The sequence below is a fragment of the Centruroides vittatus genome, unplaced genomic scaffold (genome assembly GCF_030686945.1).
Source record: "Centruroides vittatus isolate TY-2023 unplaced genomic scaffold, ASM3068694v2 contig_3175, whole genome shotgun sequence".
NCBI lineage: Eukaryota > Metazoa > Arthropoda > Arachnida > Scorpiones > Buthidae > Centruroides > Centruroides vittatus.
The window spans coordinates 953,801-976,366 of record NW_027122041.1 but is presented as its reverse complement, the minus strand read 5'-3'; the positions used below and the strand labels follow the sequence as shown (position 1 = coordinate 976,366).

At 26.7% G+C, this 22,566-nt stretch overlaps 1 protein-coding gene across 2 annotated transcripts in view; it reads right to left on the bottom strand.

Moving 5' to 3' along the window:
• Positions 1 to 6,806: 6,806 nt before the first annotated feature.
• LOC136973467 (RYamide receptor-like) overlaps positions 6,807 to 22,566 on the bottom strand; it is a 36,685-nt gene continuing 20,925 nt past the window's right edge. The window contains exons 2-5 of one of the 2 annotated variants that reach the window (XM_067268199.1): positions 8,171 to 8,363; positions 7,936 to 8,091; positions 7,585 to 7,806; positions 6,807 to 7,118 (exon numbers count right to left, since the gene is read on the bottom strand). In XM_067268199.1, coding sequence (XP_067124300.1) covers positions 6,861 to 7,118; positions 7,585 to 7,806; positions 7,936 to 8,091; positions 8,171 to 8,363 — 829 coding nt within the window. In that variant the 3' untranslated portion in view covers positions 6,807 to 6,860. The remainder of the gene's footprint in view (positions 7,119 to 7,584; positions 7,807 to 7,935; positions 8,092 to 8,170; positions 8,364 to 22,566) is intronic. The other variant, XM_067268200.1, reaches the window with a different exon arrangement.

Here is a 22,566-nt window from a genome sequence, read left to right as displayed (position 1 = left end):
CGTGTTCTACTTTTCTGCAATCATTTGCAAATCTTATGTTTTATAAATGATATTACTTTATTATTGTTTTTTTTCTCTTGCCAACTTAATTAAAATATATAAAAATTCCGTCTTTTGTATCAAGAATTTAAATATATTTAAATTATATAAAATATATGATGCATTCATTTCAAAAAGAAAAATTAGTTTTGATGTGAAATTTGCATATTTTTCCTAAGAAAAGTATAGATTTGAATTTAAAAACAGGAAGAATAATTATTAATATTAAGAAATTTATTTTATGTATAATTTTAAAATAATTATAAAGAAATAAAATTGAATTTTCTTGTTTAAAACTCAATTTAAGAACTTTTTAAATGTTGCTTTTTTGATTAAAAAAATAATAATAATTTGATTTTTTAAAAATAACTTTAAAAGAGAAACTAAAATAAACAAATATAAAGACATATTTTTTGTTTATTTGTATATATTTTTTATTTTTAAATAAAAATCATTCCTATTTAAAGTGAAACTTTCTTATTTTTAAAGAAATTTTCACTTTTAATAATAAGTAAAAATTAATGTAAAACAGTATAACAGATGTGCAGGTAATATATAAATCTAAAGAAAAATATTTTAAAAAATTAGTTTTTAAACATATATATATATAAATACATAGAAAATTAAATAAAATTTTTAGCACATTCGAATATTTTTTGCTTATATATTTTTTTAATTTGACTCAGCATAACTTTTATGCTCTTAAAAACACCATAGAAATCAACTAATAATAATAATAATAATAATATATTCATTTATTAAAACATTTTAGTTATTCCTGAATAAAATATCGATAATACATAAGTGCAGAGTAACCCAAAAGTCTTTTTATATATCGATCAACTAGCTATTGGGCAACCCTGTACAGTATTTAAACACATGACCTAAATTTCAAAATTAGAATGCTGCGCTATTATTTATTATTATTATTATTATTATTATTATTAAAGATTTTCAATAATTAAAGGAAATTATATAACTATTTTCTTTTTTAAAGAAATTAGTTCTCTTCACCAGGGAACTAATTAGAAAATACAATGTTTGCGTGGTATGATCCCCCGTTTTATATAACGGTGGTGTAGTAACGATATAATTCACAGGAAATGAACAGAGGAAACATTATACAAGTTTACTACTCTACTAACTATCGTCATTAATATACCAAGAACGAGATACTGCTCGTTAATGACTAAATTATTAGCTTACACTTAGAATGTCACAGCAGCTATATCTAGACCACTTTCGAATTTATCCTTAGTTTTTATTGCTGAAACTTAAGGAATTTCGCATTTAAAACTGTTGTATTCATTACTTAAAAATATTTTAAATTATTAATTCTTCTTTATACCTTTTAAAAGGGCGTTACATATTCTATTCTCCTATTCTTTTCAATGATAATTTTATATATTTATATATTTAACCTCATTATATAGTTTTAAATTATAATTTTTGTTTATTAGTATTAATATTATTTAATTTTATGTTAATTTTTTTTGAAAATATTCAATAAATCTCTAAGGCCTCAGTTTATAAAAAATTAATAATTAATTAATTAATTAATACCTTTATATTTGGATTTTAATTTAAAAATTACTCTAAATTAATTAAATAATTTAAATAAAACTTTTATAAATCCATTCTTTTTTATGGTTGAAAGCATTATTATTCTATACGAATTAATATTATTTTCTTAATTTTTAAATGTCGTGGCTTTGTTTTATACTTTAAAAATTCGTTTATTATTTAAGAAATTTATAAAAAATAATGTTTAGAATTAATAATATTTTCTAAAGGAACTTTGAAGTATTCTTTTATTCTAAAAAAGAAAGAAAAATTTTAAAAATCAAATAGAATTTAAAATGAATATTGAATAGATTCAACAAGTTTGAAAAGTTTTTAAGTTCCTTTCTTTAATTTAAAAAAAATCTATAAACTGAATTGCTAATTTAGGTCTCTTGATATTTTATTTTAGAAATTTTTAATAAATATTTCAAGTTTCAAATTGATTTTTAAGGATATTTTTATAAATAAATAGTAAATTTAAAATTTTGAAATATATCAAGTATAAATTACGTTCTTGAAGTTAAAAATACTTTTAAAATATACTTTAAAATTAATAATAAAAGTTCATACATTAATCAATTTCAAATTTTTATAAATAATAAACAAATTTTTAAAGTAAATTAAACGTTTGTTTTTATCTTGAATTATTTCAAGGCAACATTTTAAATAAAGAAAAATAATGACTGAATTTATTTTAAAATATATTACTAAAAATATATATATATATATAATTCTAGTTAATGTTTTTTTATTTTGCTTGAATAAATATTAATGTATATTTATAATGTTCTAGAAAATCATTACGATTAAGAGTACAAAATAAGTTGCAACCAGCTATACGTTGAGGGCCAATTTACAAGGTTCTTGAATCTAGAAGTGCCCCAGAATTTTTAATTTTTTATATAAAAAATATACGTGAAAGAGATTTAAATCAACTTTATTTTGATAAGTGATGAATATCTGATTATTTTTCTTTTATTCTTATACTTTTATGGCTTTTGGAGAGCTCTGAGGCCCCTCATTTGTAACTAGTCTGTGGATGTTTATAATTATAGTTATTTTGAACAATTTTACTTGCTGCAAGCTTAAATAAAGGCCTATACATATTTATCTTTCTATATAATCACTCAACCAAATAGGTTAAGTATAATGTTCAGCTTATATATCACTTGTAAATATAATATTTAGTTAGTAAATATTATCTCTATTCAACTAAAGCTGTAATCTAACCTTTAATCAAAATTGCTACATTAAGTTATTCTTTATAGTTACACTCTAATCTTTCATTTCAAGTGAATTTGCCAAGAAACTTATTAATTAATGTAGTAAATGTTATATAACAAGTCATATACTTTTGTATATTCAACAATTCAACAGTTTGTTAATGCATGGTTGAAACTTTATTCAGTACATTTACTTATGAAAATACTGTATAAAAGTTAATGCTATTAACAAGATTTATATTTCACAAAATTACAGAGTTTCATATAACTTAACAAGGAGATAAAGCAGTAACTGAGAATACTTGAATAGTCAATAGCAAATCCTTTTATAGAAGTTAATTAGAGGTCCTGCTGGCCCCTAACTAGGATTTGTAAATTTTTTGAGTCGGTGCTGTCTGGCTTGCTAATTAAACTGCGGTTTAATATTCTACTGTCTATAAGGTCGCATTAACGAGTGGGCCTCGTGTAACTTCTCATTCTTAATATTTTTCTTTTATATCTGTATAGTCCTGTAAAAACTCGACCAAGGGCCTCAAAAGTGCATAAAACAGCTAGTCGGTGTCTGCTAGGTTTAGAAGGATTTGTAACGTATTTGAGGCCTCGCTGGCTAATTTCAACAACTTGACAAATTGTTTATTCCATTGCATTTTATGTATATTTAAGGAAACCTCTTTGTTATCAAATTTTATTTTCTAAAATACCGGCGGCCTCAAATGTTCAAGTTTCTTTCATCCTTGAGAGGCCCCGATTAACTAAATTGAAACTAATTAAATGCATAATTTTAAGTTTAGTATAACTTTTTAGTACTTTAAACGTCAAGTTTTATCTGAATTATTAGAAAAAAGTTATGATTTTATGAATATTGGTTGGAATAAAATTAAATTCTTCGAAATAAGTATCATATGCAATTTATGGATTGAGTTCTGGAGATAAGCATTACCATTTTGGAGTGATTTTTTTTTATTTTTTGGGATCATTTATCATGAGTTAGTCGAATTATTTGACAGGAAAATTGTAGGTAAAAGTAACACTTACTCCACCTCTAAAATGATTGCTCTCTATAAGTTGAACTGTAGATGCTATCAACTTTAAAATAAGCTGATAGCATTTACAATTGAACCAAAAATTATAAAGTAAATGTTAAATCTTACCTATAAAATGTTTATTTTTCTCTATTTAATGATGGCGTAATTTAGGGAGAAAAAGCTTTTTTTAAAATATCTTTTTTGAATAATAGTTCTTTATTTATTAAAAACACCCTCTATTTTGTTTTAGTAAACACCCTATATATCGTGATGTAAATATCTAAAGGTGGATTTAATTTTTCACTACCAAGAAAGAATTTGACCTAACTCCTTTTTCTGTCTTTCTCAATTTAATTACTTTAGGAAACATTTCTAAATTTCGAAATACCTGCTTAAATTATTACTACATATAAACAAAAACAATGTCCAGGGACGGATTTATATATAATTTTAACAAGCTGCAACTTAAGGCCTCATGCTACGAGGCTACAATTTACCGTCTGGCACTTTTAAAATTGCTATTATTTAATAGCGAGGCGGTTTTCGGTTACGCGAGGCCCTAAGCGAGCATGGCTTGTGAGGTTTTTTTATATAAATTAATAAAATGTAAGGCCTATACTACACGATACTTAATATTGTATAAAATCTAGGATCCTAGCTGAGATCTGACTACCGAATTGTCGGGCTGAATCCAGGGCTTTGTGACTAGAACCTTCTACTCCCATCAAATTTATATTTATAACTTCAAATTTATGACTTTAAACATTATATTTTTGTTATTCTAGTATTTAAATTTTGAAAGTTATATTAAGAACTAACACAAATGTCCCCGTTGTACCAGGACATTGATCGATAGCATCACTAGCTTAAATTGATGAGAAATCATTACTGAATGGAATTCTTGTTTTCTTTATCATGTCAGTTATTGTATTGAATAATCTTTAAAACTACCCATTTAAAATTTATGCTATTTATGTATTTAATATTATATAATTTACACAATTTACTTGTACTATAAATCTAATAACTTATAGCAATGACTAATGATGTCCAGATAAAGATTATCTGGTCTATTTGGCCTGACTTCAGACACAGAGTGGCCTTAAAATTTAGTCTTTTTTATAAAAATCGCGATAAAAAAAAGTGAAAATTTCTTCTGAAAAATATTTTTTAAATTGGTTTTATTTACGTACTCCTATGGTATTCGAAGAGAAATGAGGCCCAAATTTAGAATTGAAAATTAGAGACATTAATTAGAATTTAATCCGAAAAATGAGGGTCTCATCTTTCACATTAAATTCTAATTAGTCACAGAGTTTGAGAGAGATGAGATGAGACTGGACCAGCGAGTCTCAGCCAGTTCTCATTTCTCCCAAACATTGTGAGTAATTAGAGTCTAAGCAATTTATAATCGTTTCTAGGAGAAAACTTGTAAGTTAAATTAATTAATACTTCATTAGTTTCATTATTTTCAAGAAATATATCAAATTTTCAGCTTTAGAAATGATAGAAAATGATCATAAATTGTGCTTTAAAAAATTATTTTCAAGCTTAACAGGACGAAAAACCGTTCAATTTTTCTTATAAAAAGATATTATAAAAACTAGGTCAGGTTAAAATCGTATTTTTGAAATTATTAACTTTGTACCATAACAATTTGATTCATTAATAATAGTAAATTTTCCTTATTTGTTTATTAAATTACTTAATACGAAAAGATGTATTCGAAATAGGTTAATGACCTTCCTAACAACAAATATATTTCCTCATATGATTTTATACTTATTAAAAATCTTATAGGAATCGTTATTTATAACAATAAAATATTAAATTATACAGAAAATAATGTCATAATTCTTGACGTAATCTCCATTATTTTAAAAAAATTAAGATTTTTCTTGATGATAAGCGGAAGTATCATAGGTTTTAAGTTCGATAAAAACCACCCAGTTTTGGGTGGAAGCATCATTGAAGTGGAGTAGGCGAGAGTTAAATTTCTTTATTTCGACATAACCCCACCCAGAACAAATTTGTTTTTTATGCTTAATTATATGTAAAATTAGGTTATTTTATTTAAAAAACAAAACAGAAATTTCATCGATCGAGTTAGAATGATAAATTCCAGTCGAGTGAACATACTAATGAATGTACTTTTAAAGAACAATTTATATACTTTTTCAATAGTGAAGCTAGGTAAAAAAACCGCAAAAAATTGTCAAAGTACTTTATCATAGATGACATGTGTTACAGACATTTATACATCATTAATCCTTCAAAGGATTTCATTAAAAGCCCTCTGCAAAATGTCCTCCTGCAATGAAAATTACATTCTTGTCACATGCATCTGCAAGTACATGACAAAAGGTTCACTCTCAACTCGTCTTCTATTAACAGGCATTCCTTTACGAGACTTGTGGATTGTGAAGTATTCTTGGTAGGAAATAATTCATTTTCTACCCAAATCTCTTAGCTAATTAATAATAAGTAGTAAATTTTGGCAAATCTATTAAAATTTTAATGTGTTTATATCATTAGAAGATCACGTGTGTCTGTGCTTAATCCAAAAACAGATACTCGACTTTCAACCGTGATATTTTATAGTTTACTTCATAAATTTTATTAAAATATGTAAATTTAACGAAATGGATCGTTAGTTTGCATAATTAATTGTAGAAAATTGTAATTTGAATATAGTTTTAACGTCGTAAAAATTGGTTGAAAGTAATGAAAAATCTTTTATTCGTTTCTGCGCTTCGTAACGTTAATTGCTTAAAATTATTCGATTAATTAATTTTAAATTATTTTAGAATTAGGTTTATGATCTCATTAAAAGTTGATTTTAAAATAATTTTTCCAGAAATTTATTTGAAAATATAATTCTTAAATGTAAGTTCATACAATATATTATATATATTACCATAATACAACAAAAATTTAAATATATATTGTGTTTTTTATAATATTTTTATGATATTATAATAAAAAATTATTTGATTTTTCTGCAAGTAATCTATCTTGAACACATGCCACGTTCACGTTTGGAAGAATGATCAGAAGAATATTGAATTATTAAAGACTGATTATTTGTGCTACGTGTAAGTGGAATGTCGTTATTTTTAATATATTTAGCATTATTTCCTGTAATTATCATGGATGTTGTATGGAAAGAACTCGAGCAAGAGCTGTTGAAAGCTGGAGTCAAACCTCGAGCACCTTTTTCCTTCCTGATATCCGCACAACAACAGTACACCAGCTGTTTAAGATCTGCCTAAGACATAATAAATATTATAAATTATTTATATTGTAAATGAAGCAATAATAAATTAGTCAAATTATTATATTAAAAAAATATATTTCATAAATGCAAAGCAGCCCAAAAGCGATTCAATATCTTTAGAATGATTAACTCACTTTTGGGCTACTCTATATAAAGCCGTAAATTCAACTTAACCGCACTCATCCACTTAGACACTAACAATGCAATTGCTGTTAGTTGCAACTAAGTAAGTAATTGTTGCAATTAGTTCCTAGATTAATGAAACAGGATCATTCAGCAACTTTCTGTCACATTTAAACAAAGGGATATTGATAGAGGTCAAGAGATAATTGATTATAATACAGATTACTACAGGCTAAATCTCGAAAAGTACTTTTAAAATAATCAAAAATTAGGGTCAAAAAACCGTTCAAAATAATTAACTTTTGGTTTATTTAATGTAAGAATTAATACTTACACGAAAATTATCACTCATAAAACAATAGATTATCGGGTTGACGAAACTGTTAGCCATAGAAAGCCAATGACAACTGAAAAATGCTGCGATGTATCCATAATATTCATTATCGGTATTTGGACTTAATTCATCTTTAAAGAAGTATATTAATAAATTGAGGACGTGTATAGGAAGCCAACACGCTGCGAATAATAGTACTACAACAGCCAACATTTTAACTACCTGCGAATATATTTGTATCAGAAAATATCATCAAATTTTGTAAATATTTAATAATTACAACGATAAGAATTTTAATATACGTTAACAGAAGAAAAATGTAAGCCTAATTATGCTAAAAATACCATTAACCTTAATTTTTGCTTGTAGTTGCTGATGATCTCTTGTTGGATCAGCATTTCCTGGTAATGTATGTCTCCACATTTTCCAACCAACCGTTGAATATGTGTAAATCAGAATGGTCATTGGAAGAACAAATGTTACCGCAAAGACAACGACTGTATATATCTGAAACAAAGGGGAATTTAAGTATCTTTGTAGTGTTTTAATTACTTAGTTAAATTTTTTTTAATGTAAAAAATAGTACTTTTCCCGAAATTTCGTTCCATTCTTCTACGCAGTCGTAATATTCTTCTCCACCCAAAACGAATTTCTTTGCTTTACCGTGTATGAGTTGTACACTAGATAATGCTATAGCCAGCAACCAGATGCAGAAAACGACTAAAGATCCACGAGATTTTGTCCAGCGAAAATTTAATGGGTACATTATGGCATAATATCTGAAAAAAATGTTTAAGTTTTTATTATTAAAATATTCAATACCTGATGACTTTAACTATAATACTCTACATATCAATGGTTTTCAACACTCAAGACTGTTGCAAGATTCTCTAATACCTAATAAATTTATTTACATTATGGATGAAAAAATAAGCAATTTTATTATTAAAATATGGTAAATCTAACCGTAATTTTCTACGTCAAAAGTTGCCTTGACGACATTGCAGTGTGTTAGAAATGATTGAAAATCACTGAAAGACAACTAGGGTATCTGTTACAAAAAAAAAAAACCTATTGAAAACCACTGCTCTGTGTACTTAATTTGTAATAAAATAAAAATTAATAATTAATTTTATAATGATCATTAAAATAATTTTTTTAAATGTATAATTCAGTTTAATGATGAATAGTTAAATGTTATTTTCTTTTAGAATCATTAAATTTATTACATTAGTAGAGAAACTCTTTAAGCTCTAATTATAATATATATAATATTCATTATAATATTATAAAGTTAAAAAAATAAAATCTAATTTCCTCTCATATAAGTTTAATTATGTAGAAATAATTAAGCGAAAGTTGATTCCCAATTTTCGTTGCCATTTTCATAATTAAATTTTGAATTCTGTCGGTAAAAAACAATACATTTATACATAAAATAAATGTAATTAAATTGGTATAAGTATATTTACTCTAATTATTATCGAGATACTTTAACTACTTAACTCATTATCAGTGATTCTCTTACGAGAAGGAAAATATGACGTAAATGTCCTTTTCAAGTGACTGCTCGTTATCCAAATTATATTAATTCAGCAAAAATTTAATTAATTAATCTAACGATATAAATAAACAGTCTTTCTAACACTTTTTTCTTCGTTGCTCTCATTTAAATATTTCTATTTGATCGTTATATCGAGGTAGATAGGTCTATACTAAATATATAATTATAAATTATTATATTATATAAATGTAATATATTTATAATAGGCTAATACCTAATTTTATACTTGTAATAGTAAAGATTAAGAGCATAGTCTTAATCATTGTGCAATTGTTAAAGAGCATATTTGTAATTTTAAGTTAGAAATGAACATAACAAAGCTGTCATCCTTTTACATTAAAATCTGTATAGTCTATTCTATGTTATTTTGTAAAAATAAGAACGTGAGATCGACGGATGAACCGACACTAATAGCTACTTTCAACATTGATGCTGGAACTAACCTAATAATCTTACTCAAGTATCCTCCAGTCCTACAAACTTTGGCAGAAACTGTATCAGTTTTACAATTTCCAATTTCATATATATACCTTTCCGGAAATCGTATAAAATGAAAATGTAAATAACCTTATTTTCTACATTGTTTCCTGGGTCTGAAGCCAAAAACATTTAATAAAAAAGTAGAAAAAAAACGAGAAAATCTCAATGCAACATCATCAGACAGTCGTTGAAGTAAGGAGAAGAAAAATAAATTCGATTATTTTAGAAATCCCAGGTGATGCCAACATAATAAAATAAAACTTGGTAAGGTCACATAGAAAAATTTTGGTATTTCTTCGAATTGGAGTCGGTCAAAATTCATCTTTCTCTTGAAAACTTATAGTATTCTTCTATGAATGTTTCTATAACAGTATTAACTTAAAAGCTTTTATATAAGAACGTATATACCGCAAACTTAAATGCTGTTACGGCAACAATTTTTGAAAGCGTAACCATGATCTGATATATAAAAAGTTGTATCAAATCTTATCTATAAAACCGAATTTTAACGTAACGTAACACTACGTTTTATTCATGGAAATTCAGTGATGTATTTAAGAGTATTCATCAGTATAGATCATTCGTGTACTTCTATCGTAAAGGCCAAAACGTTTCGAGTTAAAAATATATAAATTAATACACTAAAAATAAAAAATTTTTAGTTAAAAACAAGTAAAAATTATACTCTTTCCATTTCCGACTTCGAGGATTCTATGAGCCAAAACAAGACAAACAAGTGGCAAGGAACAATCATTTCTTTATTAATTTATCCACATATAAATTAATCTTTAATTGTAAATTAATTAACGATCATTAAACTCGTCAAAAATACGAGAAAAATTCTAGAAACATAAAAGAAAAAGTTGTAGGAAAATAAATCAAGAAAAATATAGAAAAAATATATTTTTCTGGAATTTTTTTCAATTTAAATTTTTCTGACAAAATTTTTCTATAATTTTTCTCGTGTCATGAAAATTACCAAAAATACAAGAAAAATTCTAGAAAAATATCAGAAAAATACAAGAAAATTTTCTGAAAATGTCTAAAAAAAGACAGAAAAATATTCTGGTATTTACCAAAAAAAAAAAAAAACTCTAGATAAAAACTGTACTATAAAAAACTTTATTATAAATTTAAACATCCATTAAAATAAAAGAAATCCATTAAATTTTAATGTTTATTTTTAACGTTTTTAAAATGTTTTTTCTGATTATTAAAATCGTTTTACTAACGAAGAGATTAATTTTTACTTACGTCTCTGGCTGTTAGACATATTTTCTTTTAATGTATTAAAAAATAATAAATTTATAATAATATTAAACGTTAATTTTCTACTAAAATTAATTTTATTTATATTAAAATGTTATAATAAAACATTAACAATTATCTGGTTATATTTAATATAAATATTTTTTAATTCTGAAGTATTTTAATATCATCTCCAATCATAAATTATGTTTGTTAATTAAAAAATAAACAATTTTTGTTTTTTAATTTTATTAATTATATATATATATATATATTTTAATTTTCTAAAAATATATAACTTGTTTTGTTATTATAAAAATGATATGAATTTAATATATACAAACAAGCTTGTCTGAATAAATGTTGCTTGGCTGAAGTAATAGGGGATCGCGATCGACCAGTTGGAAAATAATACTTATTTCTTATTATGAAGTTTTCCTGTAATACTTTTAAAATTGCTAATTTACAAATACTGTAATAAATTAATTCTGCAGGAAATATACAGAAAAAATTCTAGAAAAAACATTTAAATATTTGAAAAATATATGAAAAATTCTAAAAATATATAAGGAATATACCAAAAAAGTGCTAAAAAAATAATAATTGAAGAAAAGTATCAGAAAGATACAAAAAAAAAAAAAAAAAATTCTAGTAAACATACCAGGAAAATAGAAAAGTTATAAACTAAAGTTTTTATTATTATTTAATAATAAATGTATAATTATAAATAATTAAAGTTATTTACAGATGCCTCGGGAAACCACAAATTACAATTTGGAAGTTAATTCTGATAAATCGGTATTTATATATTTTATGGTAAAATAAGTTGTTAATTTGATTAATTTATAATTTAAATTCTTTAATAAAACTATAAAAATAATATTATTTATATTTTTTATAAAAAATATTTATAAAATAGTCGTTTTTAAGAACGAAAATGCACCACTTTAATAGATTTAATGAAATACCGTTTTTTGGGTACAACAAAAAATGGTATTTTATATTATAAATTATTATTTCTGCTTAAATTTAAAATATATATAATAAAATCGCGTTATTTATTTACTGATGTTATTTTTCAGCATTTTATATTATTAGAATAAATATATATATAGCCTAATTCTATTACATACGAGCATCAATTGTAAATGATGAATAATTTATAAACAACTTTTAGTTTTTAAATTAAAGCTTATAATATTTTATTACTTTTTTTTTATTGATTTGTATGTAAAATTCCAACTCGCGCGGAAATTATTTTACTAAAGTTGGATCAATAACAAAGTATTTCTCGGAATTCTTTGAAATATTTATTGACCCTCTGAAATTTTAGCCTGATTCAATATCCTTTTTTTAAAATGAATCACCAGCTCTTAGATGAATCGAGAATTAGCTTTGATTCGAATAAAAAATTGAAACTTAATCAAGTATTTCAGAGAGAATCGTTTTTAATTAATATGAATCATGTATTAATACAAGGATTCCTTAATCGGAGTCAAATAATGATTAAAATAGTTCAAAGAAACTGTAAAGTTTAAGGTAATAAAGTTTTTTTTATTTAGTGTACACGGATCTCTTAATATGGTTCAAATTAAATACATGGATTCAACTATTACAGTAAGCTAACTCAAGTAAATTATAAGAATTTTAGTAGTACAATAAACTAATTAGATTGCAAGAATGTCTTGATAGGGCTAAAATTTTAGTTGATCAATCGAGTGATTAATTTTAATTGACAAATGAACTGATAATTACGCTAACAGATAATCGATAGGTAATTATAACATTGAACTAAAATTTTTAGTGAAATCAAAATTCTAATCTAAATTATCTTAAGAAAAAGATAAAGATTGACTCGTAAAAATTATTTATAAAACATGCAATTTAATATTCTTTAGCGAAAATTAATTTATAATAAAAAATTATTCTTAATCTTTTACGGTTAATATATAATTACAGTATATTATAATATACTATACAAAAGAAACACGCTAATTGTTATAACAAACATAATAGACTAAAGTACACGGTTAATCTGCAAAAAATAATAATAAAAATTGTACAAATACGATTACTCGTATTTGTACAATTTTTATTATTATTTTATATTGTATTGTACAAATATAATATATAAAATTGAAATATTTTTATTTTTTTAATGTTATTTAAAACGGTTTTTAGAAGTGTGTACTGGGTTATATACCTTAAAACTTATTTTCTTAAGGATATCAGCAAGACTAAATCTGTTAGTATACGTGAATAGATTTATTGTTGAAACCTAGAAGCAAGAATCCGTCTGGTTGCAGCTTTTAGCTACGCGAATCTACTTCAAGTCTACTTATCCAAAAATATTTTAGAAAAGTGCCCAATTTTTATTTCTTTCGCAGGACTACACAAAAGCTTTACTTCTTTGGAAAAACGTCAAAAGAAAACCTCACTTACATCTTACTCGAAGCTATTTATTCGAAGAAATTTCATCTTAACTACATCCTTTTATAAAATTTTGCCACATTCAAATAAGACATTTATATATAAATTCCTATTAAAACTAAAATTTCGATTCAATTTTACTATTTTCTTCCTTTATAAGGATATATAAAAATGCTAATTTGTACGTAGTGCCATCTGTCGATTTAAAATATACATATTTAAAAAAATAAATATGAAAAATTTTATATAAAAATAATTATAAAATACGTAACAGTAATATGTAAAGTATAGTAAACTTCTAATTAATATTTACTAAAATATTAAGCTGTAAGTAACGTTACAGATACTAAACTTCTGGAATGCATTCTATAGTACAGTAGCCTAATACTTACTGCTTATTAATTTAGTATAGTACAGTAATTAAAATATTTCTTATAGTTAAAAATAATTATAAAATAATACTAAAGTATTTTATAGTTAACTGAAGTACAGTAACCTGCAAGTATTAGGCCTAGTGTAAAATACAGCTGTGTAGTTTAGTATTTATGGTATTCTTACAGCTTAATACTATAAATACTCAAAATACTATACGCACAGTAAGCCGTAAGCAAGCTACAAATAATACTACTAAACTACACTACAATAGTAAACTGCAAGTATTTAAAATTTTAAACAGTATCACTTGCAGCTTACTATACGCATAGTAAGTATTTTAAATATTTTATAGTAAGCTTCACGTGTTTATATAACTTATTTATGATTGATTTATATATATATATATTTAATGTCGTAAAATATAAATAAAAACTGTGTTAGGTGTTTGTGTTATTTATTATAAAATTATTTAACCTGTGATAATTGCGAAAATGATTGCGGAGGATGAGAAAATGTTGTTTATCTAAGACATAATATTGATAGATTTCCAATATCTTTCAACGTACTGACAGAACCAACTGTGGCTTTTATTTTCTCTTATTGGTATCATGATAAGACATCACATCACTTTGAGTTCCCTCAAGCAGTTCACATGTGCCAGAATAAAATATATATATATATCTTTCCTTGTACGATACAACAAAAGTTCGTCCAACGAATAAAATTGATCCAACGGAACAACTAACATGTAACCGTTATTAACGGTCGTTGAAAGGTAAATAAATAACCATTATCTAACGTTTTATCTCTTTACAAAATTGCAGAAAGGAATAAATTTTATAAAATATCTATAATTTCAAAAATATTAATGCGTTAAAAATAAAAAAATATATATATTTATAAAGATGCCAATTTAAAATCGACTTTTTTTCCGTTAAAAAACATGAAATGTTGACTCTTAAAAAATGATATTTTAAAAAATTTTCGAAGATAACTTTCAAAAGACAATAACATTTACATATTTTCTCCATTTTATAGAGAGATAATAATTTATTATGAAAATTTTCACGTAAATGATGTGATAATGGTGACTACCTCGAGGAAGTATCTACATAAATTATGCTTTTTTGGTTTTGTTTATTTGAGAAAAATATAAAATTCAGTGATTTCTATGAAAAATTCAATTCCAAATATTTCAATTTTTTAAATTAACAATATGTTTTTATATATTGAATAATTTATTTTACGTTAGAAATTTATTATTTAATATTACTAAAAATATTAAGTGCCTAAATAAAAAACTTATATTTATTATAAATAGGGTCATCACATAAACAAACTTAGATATCTCTTTGTAGTATAATTTAGGAGGTGGAGTGGTTGCTTGGTTCAATGGAATAAAGTAATACAATATATAGGGGATCTTTCAAGGGGAATGTTTTCTAGGAGGACTTTCTATAGAGAAAGTAGCCTTATTTAGGTGTTAGACACATGAAGAAAACCCGAAAAACTCCAGGCGGTCAGTTATTGGCGAGACGCGAATCCGTGATTAACTTCAGTGGTTTTATCCACTTCGCTACTGGTGGGTGAGGGGGTCAGTTGAAAAAATTTCATTAAAAATTATTAATCCAATGGGTTATATACGATATATAGTAGTTCAACGTTATTGTAAATTTGCCCACTGTAACCAGATCTTTTTCATGGAAACGTCGTGCGGATTGTGAGGACCACCATTTCCCTCCCCCTCCAAAAATACCTCGATGTTAACATTTTGTAAACTACTGTTTACAACATTTGTAATATAATAATATTTACTTAATCACTTATTTTTACCTTTTTTTGATAATTATGTATTCGTGTGAATTTTGATTGTATTTTAAACAACAACCGAAGTTGTAAGAGGAAATTTGCCTATTTCAACAATCTAGGGACCCCCCTCTTATAAATCTTAATATTAACTTACAACGATTAGAATAAAACAGTTTATTATCCAAATCTCACAACATGCCAAGGGAAAAATGACAAAGCAATCAATGAGTAATGATGAGAACTGCCCCAAAAACAAGATGAGTCGCATCGACTCAATGATGACTCTGCAAGGACTAGATGTCATTGCCAAATAAAAACAACAGAAGACAACCATCTCAGCTGCAATGACAAAACCGCAAATAGATCGTCACCCGATGATGACACCAGAAATGAATTATCACTGATGACAAATATTTCCATGCTGGAAATATTTAAAAAGTAGAGCTCCAGCCCGACAAAAATCAGTATAATTCCCATACTCAACGGGGAGTATCATTTTCATACTCAGAGAGAGACAGAGGTTCTCACCAGTATAATTCTCACACTCAAAACAAGCAGTAAGTGAGAGCAGACCCATGACAACAAACAAGAGAGAATAGACCAGAGGTGGTCAGACAGACACAGGACTTAAGCAGCCAGAACGTGCAGTCCCGTCCAGACAATACCAGAACAGTACAAGCAAGAAAGAGCGAGAGTGAAACAGGATCAAGAGATTGACCAACTGTCGAAATAGACAAAAGAAGACATCTTGTTCAAATGGTATGTTGTGAGTCGCGTAGTTTGAATACCCCCGTTAGGTACCCCCTCGTTGTATAGATAAAGATAGGCGGATTTCCAAAAATCGGATTTGATAACTCTGTTCTGAACTTTCAGTTTTTTTGCTAATAAATTCCTTTTAATTGTTTATATCTGACTCTATATTCTTCCTTCTGAGAGGTTCATTCCTGGACTTCAGAGTGACTCTTACCCTCGCGCCTTAGTCATTTACTTCATCCAAATCGGTGGTGTGTCCGGTAAAACACAGCTGGTGGCAGGACCCTATCAAAAACGTACGTAAGAAAACATCTTGACGGCCCGAACCCCACAGGATTAATATTGACATGCTAAACTTATTTATTATTAACTATATTTGCAAAAAAGAAAATGGGAAATAAAAGTCTGAGAAACCGTTGAAGGAGTCGGCAGTCAGAAAGTTTGAGGACCCCTGATCTAAACAGATTTATGGTCTTACGCTAAGAGCCTATAACTTAGGACCTCGCGCTTTAAATTTTATTATTATTGTATGTTGGAAGGAGCATTTTGTGTTACAATTTAGGACCACAAATGTAAATACGGTCGAGCCACCAGGGCTTGAATGGTAAAACCACTGAACATTGGTAGTTTTGTCGTTGCTTTGCGCTTCGCCAACGGCCACACGGAGATTACCGGGTTTTTTTTCACGTTTCTAACACTAAAATAGGGGCCAGTTTCCATAAAAGTCTTCCTAGTAGGCATTCCTCGACAAATCGTCAAATGTCTTGTTGCCGTAGACAAACCAAACTAAATACGACCCTGACTATAAATTATTATTTTAAAAATATTTATTATTATTTAAACTCTTAAAAAGTATGTAGAGAGAATCGGGGGAAGATGCCTAACATTTTACGTATGATGGAAATTATAGCGATAATTTGGGTTTTGGAGGCCTCTAACGAAAATATCATATTCTTAAGCATGTTTTTCAAATAAAACTTTGGAGTATATCAAAAATAATTATGTATTGTGTTTGCAATGACGACTTTTTCATTGTCTGGCATTTTAGGCATCTCACCCGGATACTCGGGGTGAGATGCCTAAAATGCCATTGGGGTAAAATAACAAATATAATTGCATAAAGTTAATTTCCGAATATCTTAACCAAATTTAATTTATTGCATATGTAGTACAAAGTACTCTATAGTAAGTGTAACAGCACAGTATATAAATATTGTTAAGTTCCCGCCCGTTCTAACGTGCTCTATGGCTAGCTGAAAGCTTTTTTCAGTCCAAAACCTTTTTGAGAAGTCCTTATATAATTTCTATGCATATCTTGCAATTAAACGAGAAAAAAATTTAGTAAAAGTAGGCATGTTATCCGAAGAAAAATGTGGCATCTTTCCCATTTGTCGGGCTAAGATTCCCAGTGTAGCTGATGTAGAAAATGTGGTAACGGTAGCCAACCTTAGCTTTTCGCACTCAATATTGGCCCAACGATCCATCATACAAACACATGACACTATCATCCGTTTGAAAATAACAAAAATTAGGCATCTTCCCTCGCTTGCCATCTTACCCCGAATCACTATATATTGAAATGAATACCACAGGACTGTATCAAAGCCTCATCTTACACAGTTTACATATTTTTGTTAAATTTATTTAAGACTAATATAAAATAAAAAATAAAATATTTATACATTTATTTTTATTTTCTAAAATAAGAAATACTACTGTAGCAGTATCTTGGAAATAATCATAACAAAACGAAATACTAGGACAATAATATCATAGAAAAACTTTATTATGATCTATGTAGTAGACTATATTAAAGTACTTTTCTGTTATAATATTTATAATAGAATTTAGAACTCCAAAGGCATGTATCAATTATTTTTGAACGCATGTAAATTGAAGTATATGTAAATAATACTTTTAAATTATAAGTAACAGTATTTTGTTACTTATAATTTAAAACTTCATTTATTCCAACAACCTGATATAAATGAATAATACATATAGAAGAATAGTACCTTGAAGGCACTTTATTACCGTTACGATAATGGAATATTACACTGGAAGTACTTTTCTATGTAGTATTATTTACTATCTCCTAATCTTGGAGTAAGGAGACAATACTGTTGGAGGAGATCTTAGATAAATTCTTTCTACACAAATTCATAAATATTTTTAGTATTTATTATTTACAAGAATTGATATTATTTGTAATATGTAAGAGTAGTATCTATAATGCTAGAGTATATTAGAAAATACAGTATTTACGAGTTTGTAGTATTTATAGTGCCGTTTTAACGCCACATCCTAATGCATTTACCTATGATCCGCAGTTTTAGAGGACTCGAAATCCACTAAAGAATTATTTTTAATACAATTAAGATCTCTCAAAATTTTCCCAAGAAAGGGTACGAGTTAACCATTTTGATTGGGATCATTCTTTAAAGATGTAAAATCGACACAGAGTATTTTGTATTTACATTCGAAGATCTTAAATTTTAATACAAGCAATTATTTATTGTGACATCATCAGAATGCCAGACTGCAATTTTTACTCATATCTTTTTAGTTTATTTAAATTAAAATATATGCTTTCCACTTCAAATTAGTAGTATCTTGCCCCAATACATCATACTTTTCCTTCAACAATAGCATAGCGCAGGTCACCTAACACCTTTCAGGGAAAATTTTTGAATTGAATCACATGCATCGGAAGTTCGTATACAGTTAATCTTCTATCCCTAATCTTTCCATATCTGGTCTCGTCTTTCATCTATCTAACTCCATTCTCGAGATTAAAGAAAGTCAGACGGACGGACGGAGGACAGTGAGAATTTATAGGTCTATAATTTTTTTCAAATTGCAATCCAATAAAAACCCTTATTATATACTTTGTAATTAAAAATAAAAAACGAAAATATATATTTAAATTAGTAAACAACAAGAAAAAAATGACGTAAAAAATTCGTTAAAGTGCCACCAATTGAATTTTTATTCTTCTTTCTTCTTCTTCAAAGCAAAACGAATTTATAACAGTATAATGAAGCAGAATTATTAGCAGTTAATTGTAAATTAGAAATTACTGATGAATGGATAATTTGGTGTTATAAATTAGGAAATAGATGAGACAAAGTTTCGTGATGATAATGCATTTTCATTAAAATACTTTAAAATTACCTATCAATGCTGATGTGAAAATAAGTTAAATTAACAAAATTACTTCTTCAATTTGCAAAATTAGAGATAAAAGTTATTCAATTTCCTTCATTTTTTAATCAATTAAATAACATCAAAATTACTTTCTCATAAAAGAACTTGATATTTATGCAGTTCAGTCTAACCTCGATATAACGCCCTCCGAAATAGTGCCAAACGTAAACGGATCTTCTTCTTTCCCATAAATATTCGTTTAAACCTTTATGTGGAAACCCATTATTAGGTATTATATATAATTCTTATTATTTGAAGTTATTCAATTTAACATCAAACTCGATTTAGCGCCGATTTCAACGTTGAACAAATGTTGTATCGAAGTTTGTATTTATGAAAATTATTACACAGATTTGCATGGGAATAGGGATATGATACGTAACACACGCAAAGAGTTAACTTGATTCATGCGTTTGTTTGTCTGTTGTAAATATTTTTCAAAATTTTAAATTCTCATGTTAATTATTAACTAAATATATATTTATTTATAAAAATTGAATTAAATTTCGTTAATTAAAAATTAATATTTTTAAAAATAATAATTAAATTTTTAAGTATATTACTTTTTTCTCTTAAAATATTTTTGATTATTGGATTTTGTTTGAAGAGATAAGGCAACGCAACATGCAGGAGATCTGTCAAGGAGGGGTGTTTATTGGGACTTTGCCATGGGTATAGGGACCATTTAGGTTCCTATTTATGGGCTAGATATGCCAAGAAAATCTGGAAAATTCCACGTGTCTATTCCTTTGATCAGGCGCGAACTAATGTTCAGTAGTTTTATCCACTTTGCCACTGGTAGGCTATTGGACTTTTTGCTTTAGCTTCACATTTATGAAAGTTTTGATACAAATTGGCATTGAGATTTAATACAAAATGTAAATAACTTCATTGATTTGTATATTGTCTGCCTGTTGTCTGTTAACTATTCGTATTTCTTTAATTCCTAAATTTCATCAATTTAATTAAGAGAAACTTAATTAATCTACGTCAATTGGCAAATATTATTTAAAAAAATAATAATTGTAAATTAATTTAATTCTTGATTATTGGATTCTGATATAAAGTGGCCTTACGATTTTATACATTACATAAGTAACTTCATTGATCTGTTTGTTTGTCTGTACGTGGTCAATTATTCTACAGATTTTTAAAAATCTTCTTGTTAAGTATTAAGCAGGATAAACCTAATTTTAAAAACTTAATTTAATTCCGTTAATTTGCAATTATTTTAAAATATATAAGAAGTAAATTATAAAAAAAAAACATTTTATTTATTTCTTATTCTTGATTGTTGGATTTTAGTGAGAAAAATCCTTTCTGTCACTTATTAAATTGAATACAAAACTCACGGGACTTAACTTATATTACAATAATGATGCAATTTACTTTAATTTCCTCCTTTGAATGTGTTTACATTAATTTTATTAATTTTTTTACCATGAAATTTTTGTTAAGTGATTATAAATAATAATACTGAATTAATTGTTTAGTTACCCCTCAAACATTTAACAAATTTAATATAATTGTAATCCCGTTTCATTCAACATAATTCCTATAATTGTGTTTACGACATTGATAACGATAATCCCATGATTTACAACGTGCAATAATCTATAAATGTAAGTTATATATAATAATCCTCAGAAAATTCATTTTCGGAGGAATAATAAGTGTTTTCGACAGGAATTCATTATATATAAAACTTTATTTTCTTTTAAAAAAATTGGCCTTTACGTAAGTGGTATTTAATATAAATTATCATTAAACCAACCGAAGTGAATATTATAATTAAAAATAGGATTAAATTAGCTGTTTAATAAGGCGATAAAACTAAGTTTATTATTAATTTAAACATTGCAGCGCACGCTTTATATTCAAAATTGTTTTCATTTCTGCAAAGTTTTGGTGTATGCAAGGCGTTAAAATAAATCATGCGCTCCACTTTGATGTTTAATAATGTTAAATTTAGTAATTTATTTTTTGAAGTGGAAATTAATGTGAAAATAAATTTAATTTTCGTTTTTCACTGTAAAGTTTTTTTTAAATATAAGAGTAATTTATTTTTTTTAATTAGAATTGGATTTATTGAAGCATACTGCAAGTACTCGAAATAGAAATTCGTATTCAGAGACAAATGCTTATTTAAGTACAGTATTTGTATTCGCTACATGATATATACATAAATGTGTACTGAACATGATGTTTCCGAAAATGTTATCCACAGTGAGCGAAGAGATAACACCAATAGCGAGGTTCAGGCCAAAGTTTGTACGTCGGACGTTCAGCACCGCTTTCCTGTAAGCCTAGAAGTTTGGCAATGGCGTTTGGAAAGTCAGTGGAATCATGCTCGACATTCCAAAGGCCATTGCCAAACTTCTAGGCTTACGGGAAAGCGGCGCAGAACGTCCGACGTACACGTTTTCGCGTTGAAAACTTCGGCTCCAATCTCTCCAATAAATAGTGGTAGTTACCCGAGAGTTCGCGCTTCACCAACAGCGTGGAATTTTTCGGGTTTTCTTCACATGTCTAACACCTGAATAGGGCCAGTTTTCCATAGAAAGTCTACCTTGGGAAGCAACGAGAGATCTTGGCAAATCGCCCAAGAATTGTGTTGCCTAATTCCATCAATCCAATCTAATTAAAAAAAAAATGTATTAAACTTCTATATATGTGTATTGAATATGTATAGTACAATGTGAACGCATTGTATACATCCCCCTCTCTCTCTTTCCTAGTTCATGACTTTGTGGACATGGATTGAGAAATGTAAAAAAATTGTTAGAAAAGTAACATGTTGAGGCAACACTTTAATTTCTTTACATTTTATTTTGTATATCAACTGTAAGATCATACAGTGACGTCTATTTGCTCCACATGATTTAAACAGATCCAGCTTTAGCATTTGAGGGACCAAATGAAATTATTAAACAAAAACTAGAGGTTATAATCTTAAAGTGCCTTTCCTTCCAGGTCCCGATTGAACCCAATCGAAATTTAACAGGCTTGAGACCGACTCTACATTCAAGTATCCTGTTTTATGTTTTCTTTTTACTGATTTTTATTGTCTTCTCTTTCATGAAGTGTGATAGACAGGTCACTTCATTGTACGCATT